At 42.5% G+C, this 21022-nt stretch overlaps 1 protein-coding gene across 1 annotated transcript in view; it reads right to left on the bottom strand.

Annotated features, from left to right (window-relative positions):
• PPM1G (protein phosphatase, Mg2+/Mn2+ dependent 1G) overlaps positions 1-21022 on the bottom strand; it is a 177391-nt gene that overhangs the window by 50072 nt on the left and 106297 nt on the right. The window contains exons 7-9 of the mRNA XM_086928168.1: positions 12581-12815; positions 10324-10453; positions 5024-5126 (exon numbers count right to left, since the gene is read on the bottom strand). Of these exons, the coding sequence (XP_086784294.1) occupies positions 5024-5126; positions 10324-10453; positions 12581-12815 (468 nt within the window). The remainder of the gene's footprint in view (positions 1-5023; positions 5127-10323; positions 10454-12580; positions 12816-21022) is intronic.

Here is a 21022-nt window from a genome sequence, read left to right on the forward strand (position 1 = left end):
CACCTTGTGCCTTCAGTCTTCTATCTTTCAGGCCTTGGAGCCTGTTCATCCTATCTCTCAGGGTCCTGCTGGAGAAGGACTGGCAAATGTCACACTCCGCCAGGACATGAGATGAGGGAAGGCAGAGGATGCACACCTCGTGTGGGTCCGACTTGGCCTTCTTCCTCGAACACTCTGGGCATTTGTCAAACAAAGCAGGCATTGTGACAAATAAAAGAGTGCTCAAAGACACACACAAGGAAGAAAGCACCAAAGTACTTCAAATGAAAGCACTCAAACACTTGAAAAGTGAAAAAATCTGTAAAGAAACCCTAGAAAGGGAGAGCTCAATGCTCCAGGGTCATGCATGCAGGAGCCAGAAAAAAGAACTGAAAGTAAAAGGGACCTGCTGTGCATTCTGGGATACTGCGAGAGTTCTGGAAGGTTCTCTTATAGGCACAGTATCCAGTTCTGAGCCACATAATGGCAGCCTATGGGGCTTGTCTGTCCACTACTTTCTCTATAATTCCAGAGGCTTCTGCTGGTAGGGGAAGGATTTTCTCTGTGGAAAACACTGGACAGGCTGTGCGGTTTGTGGGTTTTTGGTGAAATTTCTAGTTGAAGTACTGGAAAGTGTAGCCTGTGGATATAGGCTGCATTACCGGTCTTTAAATTCTCTTAAGTGTCTGTGCAGGTCTGCAATTTTTGACGACTTAAGAGATTATTTTTGATTGCTCTGGGGTCCACGCACATGGGCGGGACTATTCACTAGATTATGACTAACAGATTTCCCTACTACAGAATCAGCAGACTGCTGTCAATAATGGAACCACAGCCAACCCATATTGTGAGGGTTTCTTGGTCCAGTTTCTGTAGATCATGTAATTAAATCAATCCAAAAAGCAAAATAGTGACATTTGGCACCCCTGTAGCGTGTCGGAAGGATCGGTGCTGCCTTCACCAGACCGAGTTGAGGTTCCGTAACAATTGTAAGTGGTGTTTTCGACTCGCACGAATATGGTCGAGTCTGGTATCTATGAACCACAAATGACGAGTTTAGTGGGTGTACGTATTTTCGCTGTACTAGCCTGAACCGTTCGTTTGTTTAGTGGGTTTCTTCATCTGAACCCACGGGTTCCATTTTAGATATGGCATCCATTTTGTTTCTTGCCCTCAAGTAGCCAGCGAACGGACGCTGTCCGCTTCGCGACCCTGGGTTCCCCAAACTCTGGCGGAAGACACGTGTTCCTTTGAGGGTGTCTTTATGATGAGCGGGATGATACTGTAAGGCAGATGGCCCCGCTCGAGGCTCATCTTGCCGTGCCGGTCTATTGTCTTAGTTGTGCATTTCATTAGGCACGTCCTTTTGATCCCTGCAATCGTGTTTCCTGACACCACCCCTTTTACCCTTTCTTCGATCTGTTCGCTATCCTTCGTCTTCCTCTGCACCTGTTTCTGACTCTTCCTTGATTCGTTTACAGCCGAACGGAATGCACTAATGGTGGGAAGATGTACTTTCCAGTTGGGAACTGCCAAATGTTACTGTAATTATGTTCCGGGCCCTGAATACATGAAAGCGACCCCCTATGATATTTACTGTGGGAACCGGGTTGTAACCTTTTGTCTGTCATGTTATCCTATGATAGAAAACTGTATAAAAGGAGCGATCTACAGATACAATTTGAAGCAGTCTCCTGGAACTTACACGTGTTGTACTTCTTGTGACTTATGTGTTCCCTGCAGTAATAAACCTCGAATCTTTGACGCCGAAGGAAGTGTCCCGTGTCTCCGTCATTTGTACGCCGGAACAGGTAACCCACGAAGGTTTCAGGTGTTATCCCTGGCACCGCTGGGTCTTAGAATAACCCAGTCCTTCAGAGTCCCTGAGATGGGTCCTGTCACCATCGAAACGAAAACAGTTTTTTGGCTGGGAGGCCAAAACTGCTGCAGTTGAGCACTTGCCAAGCAGACTCTTCACTGCTCAGCCCCAGTGGTCCTAGCCCAGAGGTAGGCTACCACTGCAGCCTGGAATGGACCATGAGGGTTCAAGGGAAATTTGTGGCTGCCACATATGACCTTGGCACAGAGGTATAGTCAAGGTAATTTCTGCATTGAGCTATTTCTGGAGTTCAGGCATGTTTTTAGTGCCAATCATTGGCCAGCACAGTGGACATCAACTGAGACAGTCACGCTTTTTATATGAGGTGGTTATTGACCACAGAATGGGGGTATTTTCTAGGGAATACCTTGCTTTGAAGCTGCGCCGGCGGGTGGTATTGTTTGACAATCGGATTGTGCCTTCTGAAAGCCAAGGGTGCACTGGCAGGTCCTTTGTGTCCATACCTGAAACTGGAGGTATGGTCTATGTTCTGGGAGTAGGCTTCACGGAGGACAATGGAGAACATAGATCTTTGGAGTCTGCTGGAGAAAGAGTTGCTGATTACCCTGCTGCTAAGCCTGTGGGCTACCGGATGGGCCCTCACATTCTAATCTGACTCGAATCCTTCTACGTCAAGATTGCGAAATGCACACCACCAATTTTTCAAGTAACAAAGTCTTTTTTCAAACAAAGGTGTTGCATTCAGACAAGGTGTAAGGATAGCTGCCCCTTAAAGAAAAGAGGTTTCAGATTGTTACTCTGGCCACAGGAACATTTATTGCAAGCTTGGACAAATTTTAAAAAGGGTTAACGTAACTTCTCCCTACATGAGGCATTTTCATATGTTCTAGCCAAAACGTTCAGAGTGATTGCTTCTCTAGCTGTGCCGGTCACTTGGTTTACACCAAGATTTCAGTGTTAGTTTCTATGGTCCTCGCAAGTCAGAACTATTTCTGGAGGCACAACATTAACAGTGGACTCAAAACATGCCCAAAAACTATGACGGAACAAAATAAAACCAGAGACTGCATTTGTAAACGGATGCATTGTTGGTCTCAAGGGAGGTAACTATAAGTCACATCCAAATAAACTACATCGAAGAAAAATAACTTGTAATGCTCAAAGCCCCACACTTGATGGTATCAGGCTGCACAGCACATCTACTACAGCACATGATGCAAACAGTAAGCTTTATCAGATGCACCTGAAATAAAGTGTTTAGTCGTACTTGTGCCACAAATCTCTAGTGGCTGTCATCATTAGATTAAACCTCAAATAGTTTTTACTCCTCCTCGGCCTCATCCCCAGTTTCTTCCATGTGGTCCTAACCTTCATGCATATATGACTTAGTCTCCAAAGTGATATGTACTGGCTGTAGCAAAAACACAGCCATTAGGGGACTTGCATGGAATAAAGCGCCAAAAGATCTCAACGAAGATATGGCCAACGGAGAAGTCTTCATGAATGTCAGGCAAGGTGTTGATAGTTATCCAAGTCATCATGGTAGCTGCAAAGATTTGTGTCAACAAATGTGATATCAACTGAATTGGCACATGCTTGCAAGGCTATTGCGAATGTCAATGAAGATTTATATAAATTCCCCAGAGTGGCCGCTGCAAATCAATTGTCAGTTTTATAACTCTTCTTGACAGAAGGCTTCCCAATTACGTCTAGAGTCCAGTCCTTTACAGAAGAACCAAAGGTTGCCATACGACATCAAGTGTGTCCGAAGATGAGGCAGTGAATGGATTCTTTCTTGTTGACAGGTTTGTATTTATTGGTTTTCAAAGCAGAAACCATTGGACCACTCCTGACATCACCATGCAAGGCAACCTTCAGTGCAAAAAGTAGTCTAACTCCACACCCCTAACCAGACTTGTGGGAAATTGTGAACCTACTGCATATCTTCACAAAATGTCCACCTGTTGGAGAAAGTAAGGCAGTTGAAATGAGGCTCAACATATAGCTTCATTGCCCAACAGGCTTCCGGGGTTTTAAGAGACTCTGCTTGTGTTAATGACACTATCCCTTGCCAAATTAAAATTTCTCTGGGCTCAGATCAGCCACCCACAAAAGGGAAACTAACTTTCCTTATGCTAACAGGGAATGGGGGGAATAAAACCAGACAAAACTGTAGGATTCTGAAAAGAGCAGAGAGAATTCCCATCCTTTCACCAGACGTTTGGTGGAAAATACTGAGAAGTTGAGTCTGAGATAGAGGGAAGCTGGGTGAAAAACCCCACATGATTGGTCTAACTACCTTATTTCATGACCTGAACTTTAGCCACGTATATTCTCTTGCAGTTTCGAGTTTGAGTGTATATGCATACTGCTACATTACAATGGATTCCAGAAGGTCCACAGCCAGACATCAGGGAATGCGTTAAGCATGTGAGTCAACAAAACATCCAAATCCAGAAGAGCAGAGCTTCCCACCACCAGCTTTTCCCCAAATACAAGTGGACCTGGAAAAAAGAAGAACCTGCTCTCTATAGCTATCTGAGATAAGGATGGAGAATTGGCCATGTGCTCTCATGCCCACGGTCATAGCAGCTTGTCTCCTCTACCATCAACGACACAAAAAGGCAAAGACTATCTGCTTGGAAGAACTACCAGCTGACAAATTGACACTGGGATCAAAGCTGAAACCCTAGCCCGAGTAGGTGATTGTGCTTAAGACCCACTCCAGAAAACTCCAGTTGAAACATTTATCTGACAAGCAAATAAAGAAAGTGGCTGCTCTGACGGACTTTATAACAACGGTGCTCATTCATACCAGTTGTTCTGCTATGTGTGTTTTGACAGCTACTTCTGATATTGGGTGATCTCACTTCATTATAGCGATATATATCGGACATTATCGATTAATCTGCCCACCCAACCTAGCAATAAGCAGCCTGAGGAGACTCTACATACATTTTCATGAACAAAACACTTCCGTGACCTTTGATTAAAATAAATATTTTGCTAGGATAAATTTACAGAATTGAACTTAATGGTGAAGTCTGTTCAGCAGCACTGCAGCTTGATGCCAGAGAAAAATCTACATGGTAAGAACTGATAATTATATGTAGTAAAATAAGCCAATGAATAATTCGGCACAGCTCACTCGTTTTCACCTACCCAAAACCTTATACTGGAATGTTGAGATAAAACAGAACTTACTTCCTCAACAATGGAAGAAAGCTGCCGCAGTTCCCCGGTTTCATCTTTTTCATTGATCTTCTCATGGATAAAATCCACCACCTCCTGACTGCTCATTACATTCCTGTGAAATGAGAAAAACAAGTTCAGACAATCAAGCCTATTGAGAAATCAGAATTGATCATGTGAAAATGTTCAAACTGACGAATCGAGGAGTACACTGAACCTGCACCAAATTAATGAGGACCCTTCCACCTAATTAGTCTAAGAATCCAAGAATGTTATTAGTTCAAAACAAAAGGCTGCAAGTCTTTCAGGGATTGCTTGTCTAACACCTTGCTCTTTGTGCTTTCCTTCGCTCAGCAGGGATCAGTGGTTTCTACTGTGAAGGGATATGTAATCTGCACTATGCCTTTTTAAATCCACCTGACCGCCCTTCCTTGTTCTGGTTACCGCTTGTGGCTGGTTTCACTAAAGATTTGTAGTACATTGCAGCACACAGCTTTGTCTCACAGCTAGATTAACTTTTCTTATGGCATCACTATTTCGTTCATACCAATCTGAAAACCCAGTAAACATCTATTCTGAATATAGAGAGTTATATACAGATTTTCCAGTAGTTTTATATAACGCAAACTCTGCCCCAGCACTAGATGTAAATCCACATCCTCTCACTTGTTCTTTAACCAATTTGCTAGCAACATTCAGCACCAGAATAGGGAGATAATGGTGTTCTGGATCCTTCTATCTTACCAGAAAGATCAGAGAATTTATGTTTGTTATTTGCTTTTTTTGGAAGAGGCTCAATCGCTTTTTCCTAACCAAGGTGGTTACATCCTCCGACACATTCCAGGAACAAAGTTTTCACTACCCTCAGCGAATGAAAAGCGATTTACTTTCGGTAACCGTATTTTCGGAGATACCTAGACCTCCCTAGATTGCTTTATATATATTTTTGTTAAATAGCACAATCATAGCTAAAAGCATTATAACAGAACAGGACTAGGTTACACTTTGTTTATAGGTACAGGGGGGGTGAAGTAATAAGGCCAGAATGTTAGGCAGAGGCTGAGATTTGTTCCTCTTTTTATTGGCGCAACAGTGAACAGCAATTACATCAACTCAGACATGACTTAAGCAAGCTCCTTGACTCAACACTACAATACATTATTACTTTACGTATTCTATTAATTATGTTGGTATAGCAACACAGTACGACCACATCCCTCAACACAGTTTGTCTCCTTGATTAGTCCTAACCTACATATCCGCTCGTTCAGTGCCGGTATGCAAAAGGATACATCAGTTGTTGATATCTGTAGGAGTCACAGAGTAGGCATCAGCACTATCCTTCGGCATGTGTGCAAGATAAGTCCGCAGTGGGGCCCAGTGGTCTAGATCCAAAAGGCAAAATAGTTGCAAAGCGGTCCGCTCTGGTATTACAGGTTATCACGTTTTTAAGCCAGCCCTCCCACGTAGGAAGTGGTTCATTCATCCAGTGACAGTGACCGCCATGGTTAATGTGTTCTGATACGGAGATGTCTTTAACCGCTGCACTGGTGGCGGATGTGGTAGCACTGGCTACTGCTGTTTCAATATGGACATGTATCAGGTGTGTAAACCATGGCTGATGCACCTGCATTAATTCACCAGAAGTGGAATTAGGGTAAAAGACATGTAAGCAAAGAACGGAAGGACAGCACACCGACATTCTAATTTTCTTTTCTCCCACAATGCTACAAAATTACTTACTGGGTGCTAGAACATCTCAACCCCTGTGAGAAGGAGCCTCTGCTAGAAAGCTCCCATTGCTTTAGTGGTCACTACCCTTTTTAAATCACTCCAATGTCCAAGTAACACTTAGTCAATATGCTTTTTGATGGAACACACTCCTTTAGGCTAAGTGAGACTGACGTTGGGGTGAACCTCTGCTCTTCTAAAGACCAAAAGCCTCCGATGTCCAGGTCCTCCAGAGAGACACACACTTAAAGGCAGAGACGTACAATTCTACTATGGTCACTGCTTCAGGGGCATAAAAGAGCCTTTCCTGGATGAGGTTTTACTCTTTTCCCCATCCCCTTAACACCACAACAGTGCCCCTGGAGACAGTAATGTGTTACATATTGTTTCCCTGATGTTGGAACTGCTGTCTGCAGAGTCACCACTCAAGAGCCTTCATGAGCTGCCAGTGTGCGTACGTAATCAAACGACAGAGAGAGTTCTAAAATATGGCACATAAATCACTATGTATACAACATATCAAGCAACTAAATAAAGTGTACCACTGCACTATCCTCCCATTAACAGCAGCGGCTAAGCATGCTATCAGAATTTGGGATAAAATCTTGCACATTAGCAATTCCACATTTTACAATGCTGAGCTTAGACTATGGAACAACCCATATCGTTGGATGAGATTAGGTATAAGTACGCTAGGAGACTTGTATGATATTAATGGCTTGATGGATTTCGATAACTTAAAAACTACATATGGGCTCACTGACGATATGTTTTTTAAATATAGACAGATTAGAGACTTTTTTTGGAACAAATTGAAGATAATGGCAGTTGGCCAATCTGAAATTCTTGAAGGTATTTATTCAGGAAAAACTAAATCTTTGATTAAATGGGGATATCAGTGGCTCATTAAGGTGAAGGAGGAAAACACAACCCAAATTGCAGATAAATGGTCTCGTAGACTAAACCAAAATATTAATTCAGTCCACATTGGTAATGCCCTATCTCATCTAAATGTTATAGTTCACTCCTCCAATTTGAAAATGCAACTCTATAGGACTGTTACGGAGCTATACTTTACGCCACAAAGGATATCTAGTTGGTCACAAGGTAACTCCTTGACAGATAAATCCAAGTGTGTTAAATGTGATACTGCTGCGGCTGGGATTGAACATATGTTCTTTTACTGTCCGGCACTCGCAAATTTTTGGAATAGTATATCCTACTATCTTCAATCTTACCAAATTAGTTCAATTGATTTCACGGCACAATGGGTTCTGTTAGATATTCAAGATATGAATTGTCCCAACAAAGATCTTTTAACGATCTTGATAGCCTGTGCTAGATTAATCATAGCCAGGGTTTGGATCTCTAAAGAACCCCCCATGGTTGCTGACTGGTTAGCATTGGTATATGAAATTAGAACAATGGAGCTCTCCCTAGCTAAACTTAGAGGCCCTAAAGCTCTCTTGAAAAAAGAAAAGATATGGAAGGGATTTTTCGAGGGTTAAAAGCCTTGATTAGGCCAATACTGATAATTTTTTCCTTTCCTCTTTTTTTCTTTCTTTCTTTAGAAGCAATGTGAAGTTTTGATTCAAGAAATACTATTTTATGTTTATATTCCTCTTTGCTTCGAATGTAGTTATAACTGTATGTTAACTATGGAACTGATCTAATATGAACTTTGTCACTACTTGCAAACAATAAAAACGCTTAAAACAAAAAAAAAAAAAAAAAAAAAAGGAGACAGTCATTAAACTACTCGTTACTTTTAGGTGTCAACCCGAAAGTTATGAAGCCAAAATTTACAAAGATACCGGACACTAGATGGTGCAAAGTGGCTCGGTTACGAACAATTTTGATTTAGAGGTCCTCAACAATTTAACTCAGATTTGCCACTTCGAGGCAGTTGTAAAAGTATTGCCCAAATAGCTGCCCCCCAACAGTGATGCTAAGGATTTGAATTTCCAGGGTTTGATAACTAGGTGCTGGTAGACCGAGGAAAAGTTTGACAGCATAGACTGGCACAACTTCCAGAGGTGGCCAGTCTTAGTTCAGATTTCCCTTTCATTTATTTCTAGCAAGTGAATCTGCAACATGCTCACACTTTTCGCTGAGTGGGCGCATTTAGGATACATGCTTCTCAAATAGAAGCAGCCTCACAAAGTGAGAAGACGGATGGTGCAACCAATCTACTGTCCCTACCCGTTAATACTTAAATGTGAAACTTGAGAGTGCCTGCTGGAGCAGTATATGCAATCTAAATGTGGGCAACCCACAAAGATATACAAGGCAACAAATGCCTTCTTTGCCCTGGAATGGGGCTCAGATGCAGTTTGAAATACTTCAAACTGCTTTTAAAACGTGGAAATTGGTCAGAGGGTTCCCTTCACAGAACCTATAGCAAAATGTGAGGAATTTGTTTAAAGAGAAAACAAAGTTAAATGCTTCTCTGCCTCACTGGCTGTCATTCACACCCAACAGAATGAGGTGGATAGGCTGCAAATAATTTGACACTAAATGTATTGCTTTGAATACTGCTATGTATAATGCTTACTGGGGATTTCCAGCCATAGGACTGGGACTAATTCAAAGTATGTGAATTAATAAAATAACCAAATGACAGAGAGAGTTCTAAAATATGGCACATAAATCACTATGTATACAACATATCAAGCAACTAAATAAAGTGTACCACTGCACTATCCTCCCATTAACAGCAGCACCCTCCTATTACGCTGCTTTCAATCATTATCCATCAATAGTGAGACACAATCTTTGATTTCACTCCTCCATGCTGAATCAGATACATGATTAACATCGCTGTAGTCACCCATAGATGCTGCCAAGTCTTATTGTTCCACTTACAGCTTAACTGTGTGCACAGATGGAGTAGTAGACCATTAACAGCTCAACTATTGGAGTTAATATAAGCTGGGTGGGACAATGCCACACATAAGTGTACATCAGATACTGGTGCCTTCCAACTACAGCTGCCCCTCTCACCTACATCCTGTGCTGCACTCCAGATTCCATCTCCAGTACAGCACATCCTCCTTTCTTAACTTGAACATGATGCTGTAATACTAGGACAGGCTGAACACTTCACGTAGTCTGGGCCTATAAATTCAACATTACTGCTTCAAAGTATTCATCGCTTAAGTCCTGCAGTATGCTAGCTACGGCAATACTTCTGCAGCTCTTTCCTGTGGGTACCCGATACCATGCAGATAATACACATCCTAGCTGCATACCTGCATCCTTTAACTTGAAACGAGCAAACTGCTATATCATACTTCGCATCCCACATGCTTCCAGCATCTCCTTTCATCCTCTGTAGGCATGCTTCTGTGCAGCTTTCCAAACTATGAGTTTGACAAAGCATCCCATGACCCACTTAATCTCACCTCAAACTCATATTACAGCTCTGTGGCAGCACCAAGTATGCAAACTCCTCAACGCAAATTAATTTCCACATTTATGGAGTTACCACTCTTTGCTGATCAAATTATTGCTAAAATAGATATCTCTGAGCAGTTAAAAATATCGACAAATCACGGTCTGTTTAGTAAGGTGTTGCTCACCAAATCCCATCACAGGCAATGACCATGAAATTGTGCTCCTCGTTCAGAGTGAGGACTTTAATGTCCGGCAGTGCAGAGATCATCTGTTCTTCTGGAGGCAGGTTCTTATTTCGTTTATAAAAGTGATCTCCTGAAAAAGAAAAGCATTAAATAAATATAATGCTACCAGCATCTGAAACTCAAAACGACCATATTCTTTTGCACTCTGCCCTGAGAAAAGCCAACTTTACCATTTAACCTATATCAATGACAGACTCGCAAAAAAATCAAATGAGACAAAATTCTTCCAAAACAAGTCTTCACAAAACTTTCTACATGTCCACAGATTACTGAAGTGATGATTCAGAAGAAAAATATGCAGATTTTATGGAGGACATCTTTCACTAACTTCCATGTAATCTTTGCTTGCATGGCAAAGAATCCACACTAGGTGGGTGTACCAAAGAAGAACATTGTGAGAATTGAAACATTTTGCCTTTCCACCTAAAGTCAGATTAAAAGGTACTTGCAGACATTTAGAACGATAATTATTATTATTTATTTATTTGTATAAAAAGTAGAATGCAGTGTGTTCTAAGGGTGGGCAATGGTATGCAAAAGCCACACATCATGGGGGTGCAAGTAAAGGGAGTATCTTAGGATACTATCCAGGTGGAGACCAACCCCCCAAAAAAGTTACAGTTGCCATTTTACATGTCTTCGACCCTTAAACCACAAGGTTAAGTGGCAACAGGGGTACACAAGGAAATCTACAATTTGCATGGAATGGCATGTGTAAGCATGACTATTTGTATCAATGTCTTTACAGTCTGAAATCAAAATCCTAAATTCTAAACAGTTTCATAAATTAAACTTTTTTATGTTTTGTAGATCCGACTAATGTGTTAACATCTGGCTGAGAAACTCACTTTATTTCCCCTCAAGAAAATTCTGAAAAATTGTGCATATCGTTTCTCACCTTTACAAAAAATAATGTTGACACAGCTCCTTTAAACAAAGTCCAAGATTCAGGAATGCAAAGGGGTGACAGTTACAGTTAATTTAGATGCAAAGGTTCGAGTAAGAAGTCAGTTACCATCAGAAAGTGGGCAAGACCGCAAGGGCTGTGTACTACAGCAAAGGACAAGTTTGCCCTGGAGTCCAGTAAAAGTAACCCCCACCTCCCCCAACCCCATGCAAGGTGGAATGTATGCTTCATTCTCTGGGCCTGCTCCTCGCCCTTAATATAAATTGTATTAGACAGCTCTGAGGAGTGCTTTGGTGAGAAAGTGAAACTATTGTCTGAATCCCACAAAATTCAATCTCCAAGGTAGGAGATGGATCCATTACACTCAAAAGGAAGTCGGAATTGTACTGCTGCAAGCAGATGCAATCTAAAAAAACTAAATTATGTAAGGAACAACGACGTTTTATTATGGACTTCCTGTGGCAGCTATAGAAACAAAAGCAGGGAGCTTTCACCTCACCAAGGTGGAATTCGCACATGAAGTGGGTTCTCGGAAAACCTCTTCTGCTGGGACCAAACAAGGGGTGGCCGTTCTGAATAATTTCAGCTTCCCTCTTTAAACCTCCTCTGGTTGGACCTTACATTTGCATGGATTTTAGAGTGGACTAACTCTGTGGCCCCTCAGACACCAATGGTTTGTAATAACGCCCACCCACTAGTTCCTCCTTTCCATCTCATCATCTCAGTAATTCCATGCATGGTCTCCTCTCTGTGTGTGGTGCCCCCACTACAACTTCTGTTCCCGTTAACTAAGAGAGAAAAGGTCCCGGCTAACTTATGGCCGTCCCTGAAATCATAGGAGCACCAGACACGGATTCACAACCTGTGACTGCACAACCACACAGACCACCCACAGAGCATAACGGGACACATGCGAATGTGGCTTAAACTGCAAATTAGCATGTAATACGGTCTAACAAAAATTAGGACTAGATGGACAGTTCACAGATACAAAGTGGAGGTTCCACAAAACAGAGAAGAAAAATGGAATCAGTGTGCATTCAATGAGGACAGCATGCACATGCAAAACACAAAGATGGACCACATACAAATGGAAATCAGATGCTGGGCTGATTAAACGGTACATGGGTTCCTAATGGCTCTTTTTTAAATAAAACTGAAAACACTTAATAGCTATAGCAAAAGATAATGACGAGAAATGCTATTTAAATCTATGCTTTACAAGTACCAAAGTTACTGAGAAACCCCTTTAATAAAGCTTCAGTATACAGGAAGCAGAAAATGGCCTACCGATTGCTCTGGAGAGGTTGAGGCCTCCATTCACTCGACCATCCATGGTAACTTTGCCACCTGCATTCTTTATTCTGGCCAGCTCCAGTTCATCTTCAGGTTTGTGATCATAGGACATATCAACTGCCTTCCCTCCTTCAGACACTACACAACGGGAGTCACCAGCATTGGCCACTATTAGTTGCTTGCCACGTATGAGAGCCACCACGGCCGTTGTACCACTGTCGGAGCCAGGCTGCAAAACACAAACATGAAATAAAACGAGCTCATGCACTTCAAAGCAAACTGATCGTGTTGAGCAACCAAAGAACGAGTGTATTAGTATAAACAATTAAGTCTCAGGTCAGAGAGAAAATAGACCAATGTCATTAACAACAATCTAGACAACATATAAAGAATGTCAATTGCATGACTTTGTTGTGCTGGGCAAATGGTCCTTTACCCATCTGTCATCTCAAGCAACTAAGCTGAAAGGCAACTAGTGACTTTCTATTTTGGAAAAGCCTTTATTCATTTTTCCATTCATTAAATGAACAGTAAAAACTGAATAGAACGCTACTGACTAAGCACCACTGTGGAGATAAGTCAATGCAAAGTAAACCCATGCCCCTTACATGCTCACCCATAAGTACAGCAGATTAATTACCATTAGGCTGAAAGCCTTCTAAGGGTACTTCTACTCGCCCTTTATATACCAAGGATGGCTAGTTATATACTTGCTTTCTCCCAGCTCACCGAAGGACACTGCATAAATATTCCATTGATAGTCCAGCAATGATGACAAATTCTTTAGGAATTTCACCTTCGGGTTCAACAAACCATGTGTTCATTTCTCAATTGCCATGAGATGCCACCAATTGTGGAATCATTGTGCAATATCTGGGGTGTCCGTGGTCTACCATCAAGAACAATCAACAGTTTAACAGCACAGATAATCTACACCAGTAAAGCACAACTTGTCCCATGTAGACATTCTAAGTTGAGGACACCTCACTCCCAATCAGACTAGCTTGAGTCAAGTCAATCTTGCTTTATTTCGATTTTGGTTGCAAATCATAAAAGCATACAAAAATAAACATACATATATATGAAAAAATATACAATTGAATAACCGTATATGGTACAATTTAAAAAAGTACAATATTTACAGATTAAAATATAGGACGATTAGCAACCAGCAGAATGAGTTCATTTAAAAATGTGGCGTTGCTTATTGCAGTATTAGATTTCAGAATTAACTGTTGTGCAATGTACAGTCTAAATTCTTACGATGTCGAACAAGACATTTAAGAAAGCTAACCACTATAAATGCCAACTGCTCTCCCTATAGCAGCTGTAAAAAAAGCAAGGCTGGACGACATGGTCTAAAACCAGTGCCCCTTAAAAAAGGTATGAGCCATTTTTTCCTGAGTTCACAATGAAATTTGCAGAAAAGAATGGTGTGCAAGGTAGATTGAGAAGAGGTATCATCACAAGGACAGGGCAACCGCTCTTTGGCCCAGTTCTTTCTGGTAGAAAATGCAACCAATCTGTGAAAAAGATTCATCCTGAACCTTACCAGGAGAGAACGCTCATAACTCGTGGTGTTGTAGGTGAGATACGGCTGTATGGTGGGTACCGCTTGTATAAGCAAACTGAATAACGGAAGGTTTAGTGGCCTCGCTCATCAGTCTCAAGTCTTCAAGATGAGCCAGGCATTTCTTTTTTAAGTCATTCCTCGCGAATTGAGGAGGGGTTTAAATAATATTGGTCCCATCCTAAATCATGAAAAAACCTAGCTATATACCGCAACCACCTAGAGTTATTAGCATTATCCATGGTTAGGCAATCGGAAAGCATAGATTGAGTAAAGTTTGCTTTATCGGAGGTCCTAATCCTGTGCCATAATGACAGAGGTTCAGTTTTTGCTAAGTCCATCACATATGCGAGACCCAACTCAGTGTGGCAAGCAAAAGTACCCGTACTACTAGGTACTGCGAGAAGGAACCTCAAAAAGGAGTTTTCTACCCTCTGAATACTGTCCGTGGCCACAAAGCCCCAAAGACCAGCCCCATACAAAGCCACAGATAGGCATTTAGCTTTATATATCATAATGATTTCTGGGGGAGCTCTCTTTCCCAACTTTCTGGCAAAATTAATCAGAGCTGCTGTAGTTCTAAAAAAAAAAAAAGCAGTTTGCGTGTTTCCATAGCTGGTTTCCAGGAAAGTTTATGGTCTGTAAGAGTATTTATCTGCGGTCGCTATTTTTTCCTTGTTAAGGTAGATGCCCCACATTTTATTTTTGCGACCTGAACCTGCACTCATAACAAAGGTTTTACTGATGTTTATTTTCAGGTCCAGACCTGCCACAGTTCGCCAGTTCTTCCCATCCAGTGTGTATAGGGTTCTTCCTACTCAGTGGTGAGGGGCCCAGCTGCAGCTCATTTCGTGCGGATACCTCAGCAGCCTCTGCCACGGACTGCCGATCCCATCGTGCACCTTGCTGGTATCCCGTGCGCTGCAGTCGGAAAGATCTTGCAACAATCCTGGGCGATAAATGTCCCTATGTCCCCATCTTCCCAGCCTCCTTTTCCCTGCATACCCAAGACCAGAGGTAAAGAGACAGTGCACGCACCCCTCTCAGAGGAGTCTCGGACCATCAGCTGGCAGCGGTACTTTAAGATCACAGTCAGGGAGGCGGGCTGTGCAGATCCAATAACTCTGTGAAAGTGAATTTATTTATTTATACAACTTGTGGAGTGCACATTTACCCGAGGGCAGGGACGGATTGGCACAGCGGGCAGCCGGGCATTGGCCGAAGGTCCGGTGTCTCAGTGCTTTTCAATTTGGATCCAGTGACACTCCATAGGGGGTGGAGTTGTGATGCATAACTGAAGTTAGTCATTTTTGGTAACCCCTAGGCCCCCAGCGCTGCGAGTATGCTGGGTCCGTTAGTGCATGATCTGCATACACTCAGAGCTTCTGAATGTATATCTTCACCACCTTGACATTTTCATTTAGAAAAAATTCAAAAAAATTGGAGACCTGTACCATCAAATATTTATTATTCAATTAGGAAAATAACAATAGATACAATAAAAAAATTACAAATCTGCAGCACATTATAAACTGGAGGTATAAAAATCAGAGGACTCTGCAACTAGACTCGCCTAGACCAGCGAAGGGTTGGCAGACATGAGTGCCCCGTTCATCAGGGCAGACCTCCCCTTCTGAACTTCCCCTCTCCGCCGTAACCAAAAGACTGAGAAACTGCCATCCCAGACCCACACAGAAGACAGGGACTGTGCAGCCCAACACTGGGCACGGAGAGAGGGGATCCCCAGGAGAAAGCACCAACACACATTTACAGGTACTGGCTCACTCCCCCTTGGGAGAGGATCAGCGGTGGCCTCTCCTGGTCCCCCTGCCTTGCCAAGCAATCGCCCTGAAGGGGGGCTGGGGAACGGGTGATTGTGCGCGAAAATCAGCCTCCCTGGGGGCCAGGTGTTGCTCACGCCATTTAGCCATTCTCACCTCGGCCCCCCTGTAGCCCACACAGCCCAGAAACAATGTTCTGTTTGACATATTGGTGGCGCCTGGTACTACAAGGTTTCTTTGTGCCCCCATGACCTTTTTTTGCACAGATTCTCACACTAATAGGTATTGATTGCTACGAGTGCTTAGTGTGGAAAAACACAAACACAGTGATTGGGGTTATATATGCTAAGAGTGTATTGATACCTAAAGAAACAGTTTTCAGCAACCTTAGAACGAGGAAAGATTGTGAAAGTTTGCATGCAGCTCTTGGATACCGGTTCATAAGTCACTGTGTTATTGTCGAAGGATTGCAAGTTGTGAACTGTAAGCACCAAAACATCTGTGTCAAAACCCACTGACCTATCTACAAATAAATAAAAATCTGCGACAGGCATGTTCCAAGTTGCGCTTTGCAGAAGGCACACTAAACCTCTATGTTACGATTAATGAAAAGTACATTAATCCTATCTTGCCATTATTAATATGCTCTGAAAACTGCTGGACGCACACAAATCTTTGCAGCATGTGCCTTAACACTGCAAGATATTTTAAAATGCAGCATCTTTGTGACCCACTTAATTAAAGTCAGCAAATATATTGCATAAGAATGACGGGAAATGGGACTTATTTTTTTACATGAAAGAAGCTCCGGCTCAACAGCTGAAAAGGATCCGGACAAAATATACTTGCATCAAGGAATCTGTTTGAAAATGTCGAGAAATCGCCTTTAAAGTCGGTTTTATTTTTCCAACCAGCAACTGATAGATTTGCAAGCTTCCATGCAGGTATTCCACCCTGCTCTGCGAGCACTAACTTTGTGCTGCACCTGAATGATACGCCAGCTTCATAGTCCTCTTACTAGAATCCACATTGTCTTTTGGAAGTCTGGCCATCATTGTTCACCAATTTAAGTGCATGCCTTTTGTCATGATATGAAGAATTAAAGCTTAGAAAGCTCAGTGCAATGTGCACCGTCAGAGAGTGAGCAGCATTTTGTCTATTTTTTGCAGCAGCTAACCTCAGGCCCCTTGTAGTGCTTGCAGAACAAGCTATGTGCTAGGGCTGGCACCAGTAGCTGAGAGGGAAATAGGTGTCAAGGCTAAGTGGTGGGGGGCAGGTGGTCATTCAGGCAACACCTGCCCCCACACACCGGGCGACAGACAGGGGCAGAGACACTTGATAACAGGAAAAGGGGTGATCACAACAGCGTAGTTCCTGGCTCCTCCATCAAACTGCTTACACACAGAGGGCGGGAGTAAAGCAGCACTCAAGTCACATCCAGTGTTCCTGCACCCAGAAAAGCACTGTGTTGCTAGCAGATACCTTCCTCCGTAGCAAGAAGGAACAGGTAGGAACAATTTTTATGGATTTATTTTACCTTTTTTTGCACTATTAAACTGATTCAATTGTGTGCCAGTCAACCTTTCAGCTCTATTTTAAAGGCCTCATCCAAAATGCAGACAAGGGACGTATTTCTCCATATGCCAGGAATATTAATTCGTTACTTTCAGTTCATTTTTGGCTGTAGTCTGGAGGTCATTCTGATTTGACCCGGTTTTAGATCATAGGTCAGAATATGGCAACATGTGTTAATTTCAAGATAAGTTTAAGACTGTGTAATGTGCTTCCTCAAAAGAGAACTGTATGAGCCTCATTCTAAGCTAGGCCATGCTCGAGGCCTAAGCAAAATGTACAAACTTGACACTTCTTTCTCTGTGCAGCAAGATTTTCCTTTTCAAGCATGTTGAGGTTATATATCTTTTTTATGGATTTTTTCTGTTTTCATGGTTGCCATCCTTATAGGCACTTTTCTGCATGCTAATTGCCTCAGGTCTCTTTAAGGGCTTAGGCCCTGTTATGCCCAAACACGTGGCTTTAATCTGCTGCAAGAGGAGGGCCATTTGGTATTGGACAATTTTCTGGTTGGGTGTATTTTGTTATCATACATGTGGCACACAGAACGTGCTTCACATTTGGTGCTACAGCATGCTTCTTACACCTGGAGATGCTTGCGAAGAATTGTGAGTAACTGTTACACAGATGGAATATTTCAACCAATATCACTAGTTGTCTGTGGGTCATTGAGACCATGATTCTGAGAACAAAGGGTCTTTATTGCTTCTTCTGAGTTCTGTGTGGCATTGGATATATATTCTCTTAGAAAAGTGAAGACTGTTTGTCATTAGAGGTTCTATTCTCCAAAGGCAGAAGTTCAGAGCTGCTCCGCCTCTTACTTTTGTTATTACATGTTCTATTCTCAGAAATTCCTTTGTACTAGTTTCTGATTTATGTGATGATCAGAGTCAAGGACATAGCTGGTTCGGAAAGAGGACCTAAGTAAATTGTGCAGGGCGTTAAGACTGCAAGTAGGAATTCAGATTTCAGAACTGCAGTGTTCCTAGTCTTTAACAATATTACTGTCTTTATAAGCATTAAAATACTTCATGTACCAAACAGTTCTCTACAAATGAGAACTCTGATAATAACCAAATGGTGCTTCATGAAAGTGCACCCCCGCGAATGTGGGCCACTTTTTTGGGCAGTGCCCGGGCCAAATAGTGATCCCAATTCGACCCTGCCCAAGGGTGTCTTGGCGCTAGACAGAAGACCGTAGAAGAGCTAGAATTATGAGTAAATTAGCTTAGTTTATTGGTTAAATAGCCAGGTTTTTAGGTGTTTCCAGAAAAGAATTAGAGTGGGAGTGCTCTTACGTTGATTGGGAAGAGCAGTCCATAGTTTTGCCATGGCAATTGAGAAGGATCTATCTCCCCATGTTGCTTTTCTTGTTTTGGCTATCTCCAGAAGATTTGCTTTGGCGGATCTGAGGGTGCGACATGGTTTGTATGGGCAGAGGGTGTAAGATAAGACCCTTTTCATGGAAGGATTTGAAGGCTATGATAAAGCCTTAAATTTAATTATTTGCCTCACGGGTAGCCAGTGAAGTTTTCGGATGACATTAGAAATGGGTTTAAACTTCTGTGTTCCGATGGCAAGTCTGGCGGCTGCGTTCTGTACCAACTGGAGTTTGTTTAACACCTGCTCTTGTGCATTAAGCATGAGAGCATTGCAATAGTCAACACGGAACATAAGTAGAGTGGAAATCAAGGTATTTGTGGTATTTGCAGGGAGGTAGGGTTGTAGTTTTTTAATCATTTTTAAGGTAAAGAATGAGGCCGAGACAATGGAATTTGCTTGGTGTATGTAAGAGAGTTTGTTGTCGAAGATCACTCCTAGGTTCCTAATCAGTTCCTTGACGACCTGTAAGCTTCACAGCCACTTGTAGGAAGGGTCCCCCTATGCACACTACAGGTTGCACGCAAAATATGCTACAAATCTTCCTTCCATGAAAGAGAAGCGAGGGACACAGCGGGGCTCATGAAGACAATTATTTTTTACAAAGCGAACGGCATGACCGGTTCCGGCATGGAGACTTTTTCAAATGCCACAGTTTGCCAGTTCTTCCTTTCACAATCTCCCAGCAGAAAGAAAATGGGACGAACTCGCGCTTCCCTTCGTTTTTGGAATTTTTATTTTACAGTTTTCAGATCATGGCAGGCATGCACAGATCTACGAGTTTCAGGACAGCATGACTGAACAAGTGGAGAAGTGAATAAGTGGAGAAGTGTGGCTCAATGGTTAGAGCGGCAGACCCTGATGTAGAGGTCTAGCCCTGGACCAGGGTTCAATTCCCCGCCTCGGTGGGTCTTGGGCTCAAAATTCCACCGACCTGATCATTCTCGCCTTAGTGCCTATTCTAATCATAGAGTCACACTCTGCAACTCTGGGCAATAGCTTGCTTAATCTCCACAACAGCCCCCACAACGCTAAGGATGCCTGGCCTCCACCCTGGGGGTGCCCAGGAGTGGACGCCTCACAGGGAAAGCCAGGACTGGTTCCACAGCGGTATTCGTACAAGCGCCTTGAGACCCTTGCAGGTGAGTAGTGCGCTATACAAGTATCAATTTTACATTTTTATGCTGTCCTGAAACACGTAGATCTGTGCCTGCCTGCCATGATCTGAAAACTAAAATAAAAAGTGCAAAAACGAAGGAACGAGAGTTCATCCCATTGCTCTTCCTGCTGGGAGATTGTGAAAGGATAGATATAGAATGTTATGTTAAGTTTCTTATAAAGCTCATACACCAATTGGTATTTTGGAGCTGACTTGAAGTATTGCTGGAGCTACATATATTTAGTTATCTGCGGAATCTAGCTATAGGCTTGGGTAAATAGCCAAGTCTTAAGAATCCTACGGAATCTAGGGAATTTGGTGCAGGTTCTGATGTCCAAAGAAAGAGTGTTTTAAAACCTTGGTGCCAGTACTGCAAACCTGCAACCACCTATTTGTTTCAGTTTATAGGAAGGGATGGTTAAACTTATGAGCAGAGCGTAGGCTACGTGCAGGTAAGTATTTCTGAACAATTCTGGATATGAATTTTGGGCTAGCACCATGCAAAGCCTTAAAGATGAGGCACCAACTTTGAATGCACATATTTGTGGGATAGGAAGCAAATGTAACTCTTTCATAGTGGGAGAGATGTGTTCCCATCTCAGTTGCTGGGATATCAACCTGGCTAATTCACTTGGCCAAAACTGGGCGTTCCAAGGGTTCAGTGAACCACCCGTCAGGATCACCTCGGTTTTATCTTGATTTAACCTAAACTGGTTGTTATTTATCCAGTCACAGATTTTTATATCGTTGCCTGGAAATCAGATATGTAATCAAGTGAATGAACGATGGAAAACACCAGTTGCAGATCATCTGCATAATTGTATGTGCACACCTTCCTACTTTTCAGAGAGCTAAGTAAAGGAAGAAGGTAGAGATTAATAGGTGAGGGGACAAAAAGGAGCCCTGGGGTACTCCACATTTCGTTGCCATTTTAGGTGCAGAAAACTGGGAGAGGAGCACTGACTGAGTATGCT

This window comes from Lissotriton vulgaris, chromosome 6 (genome assembly GCF_964263255.1).
Source record: "Lissotriton vulgaris chromosome 6, aLisVul1.2, whole genome shotgun sequence".
Lineage (NCBI taxonomy): Eukaryota > Metazoa > Chordata > Amphibia > Caudata > Salamandridae > Lissotriton > Lissotriton vulgaris.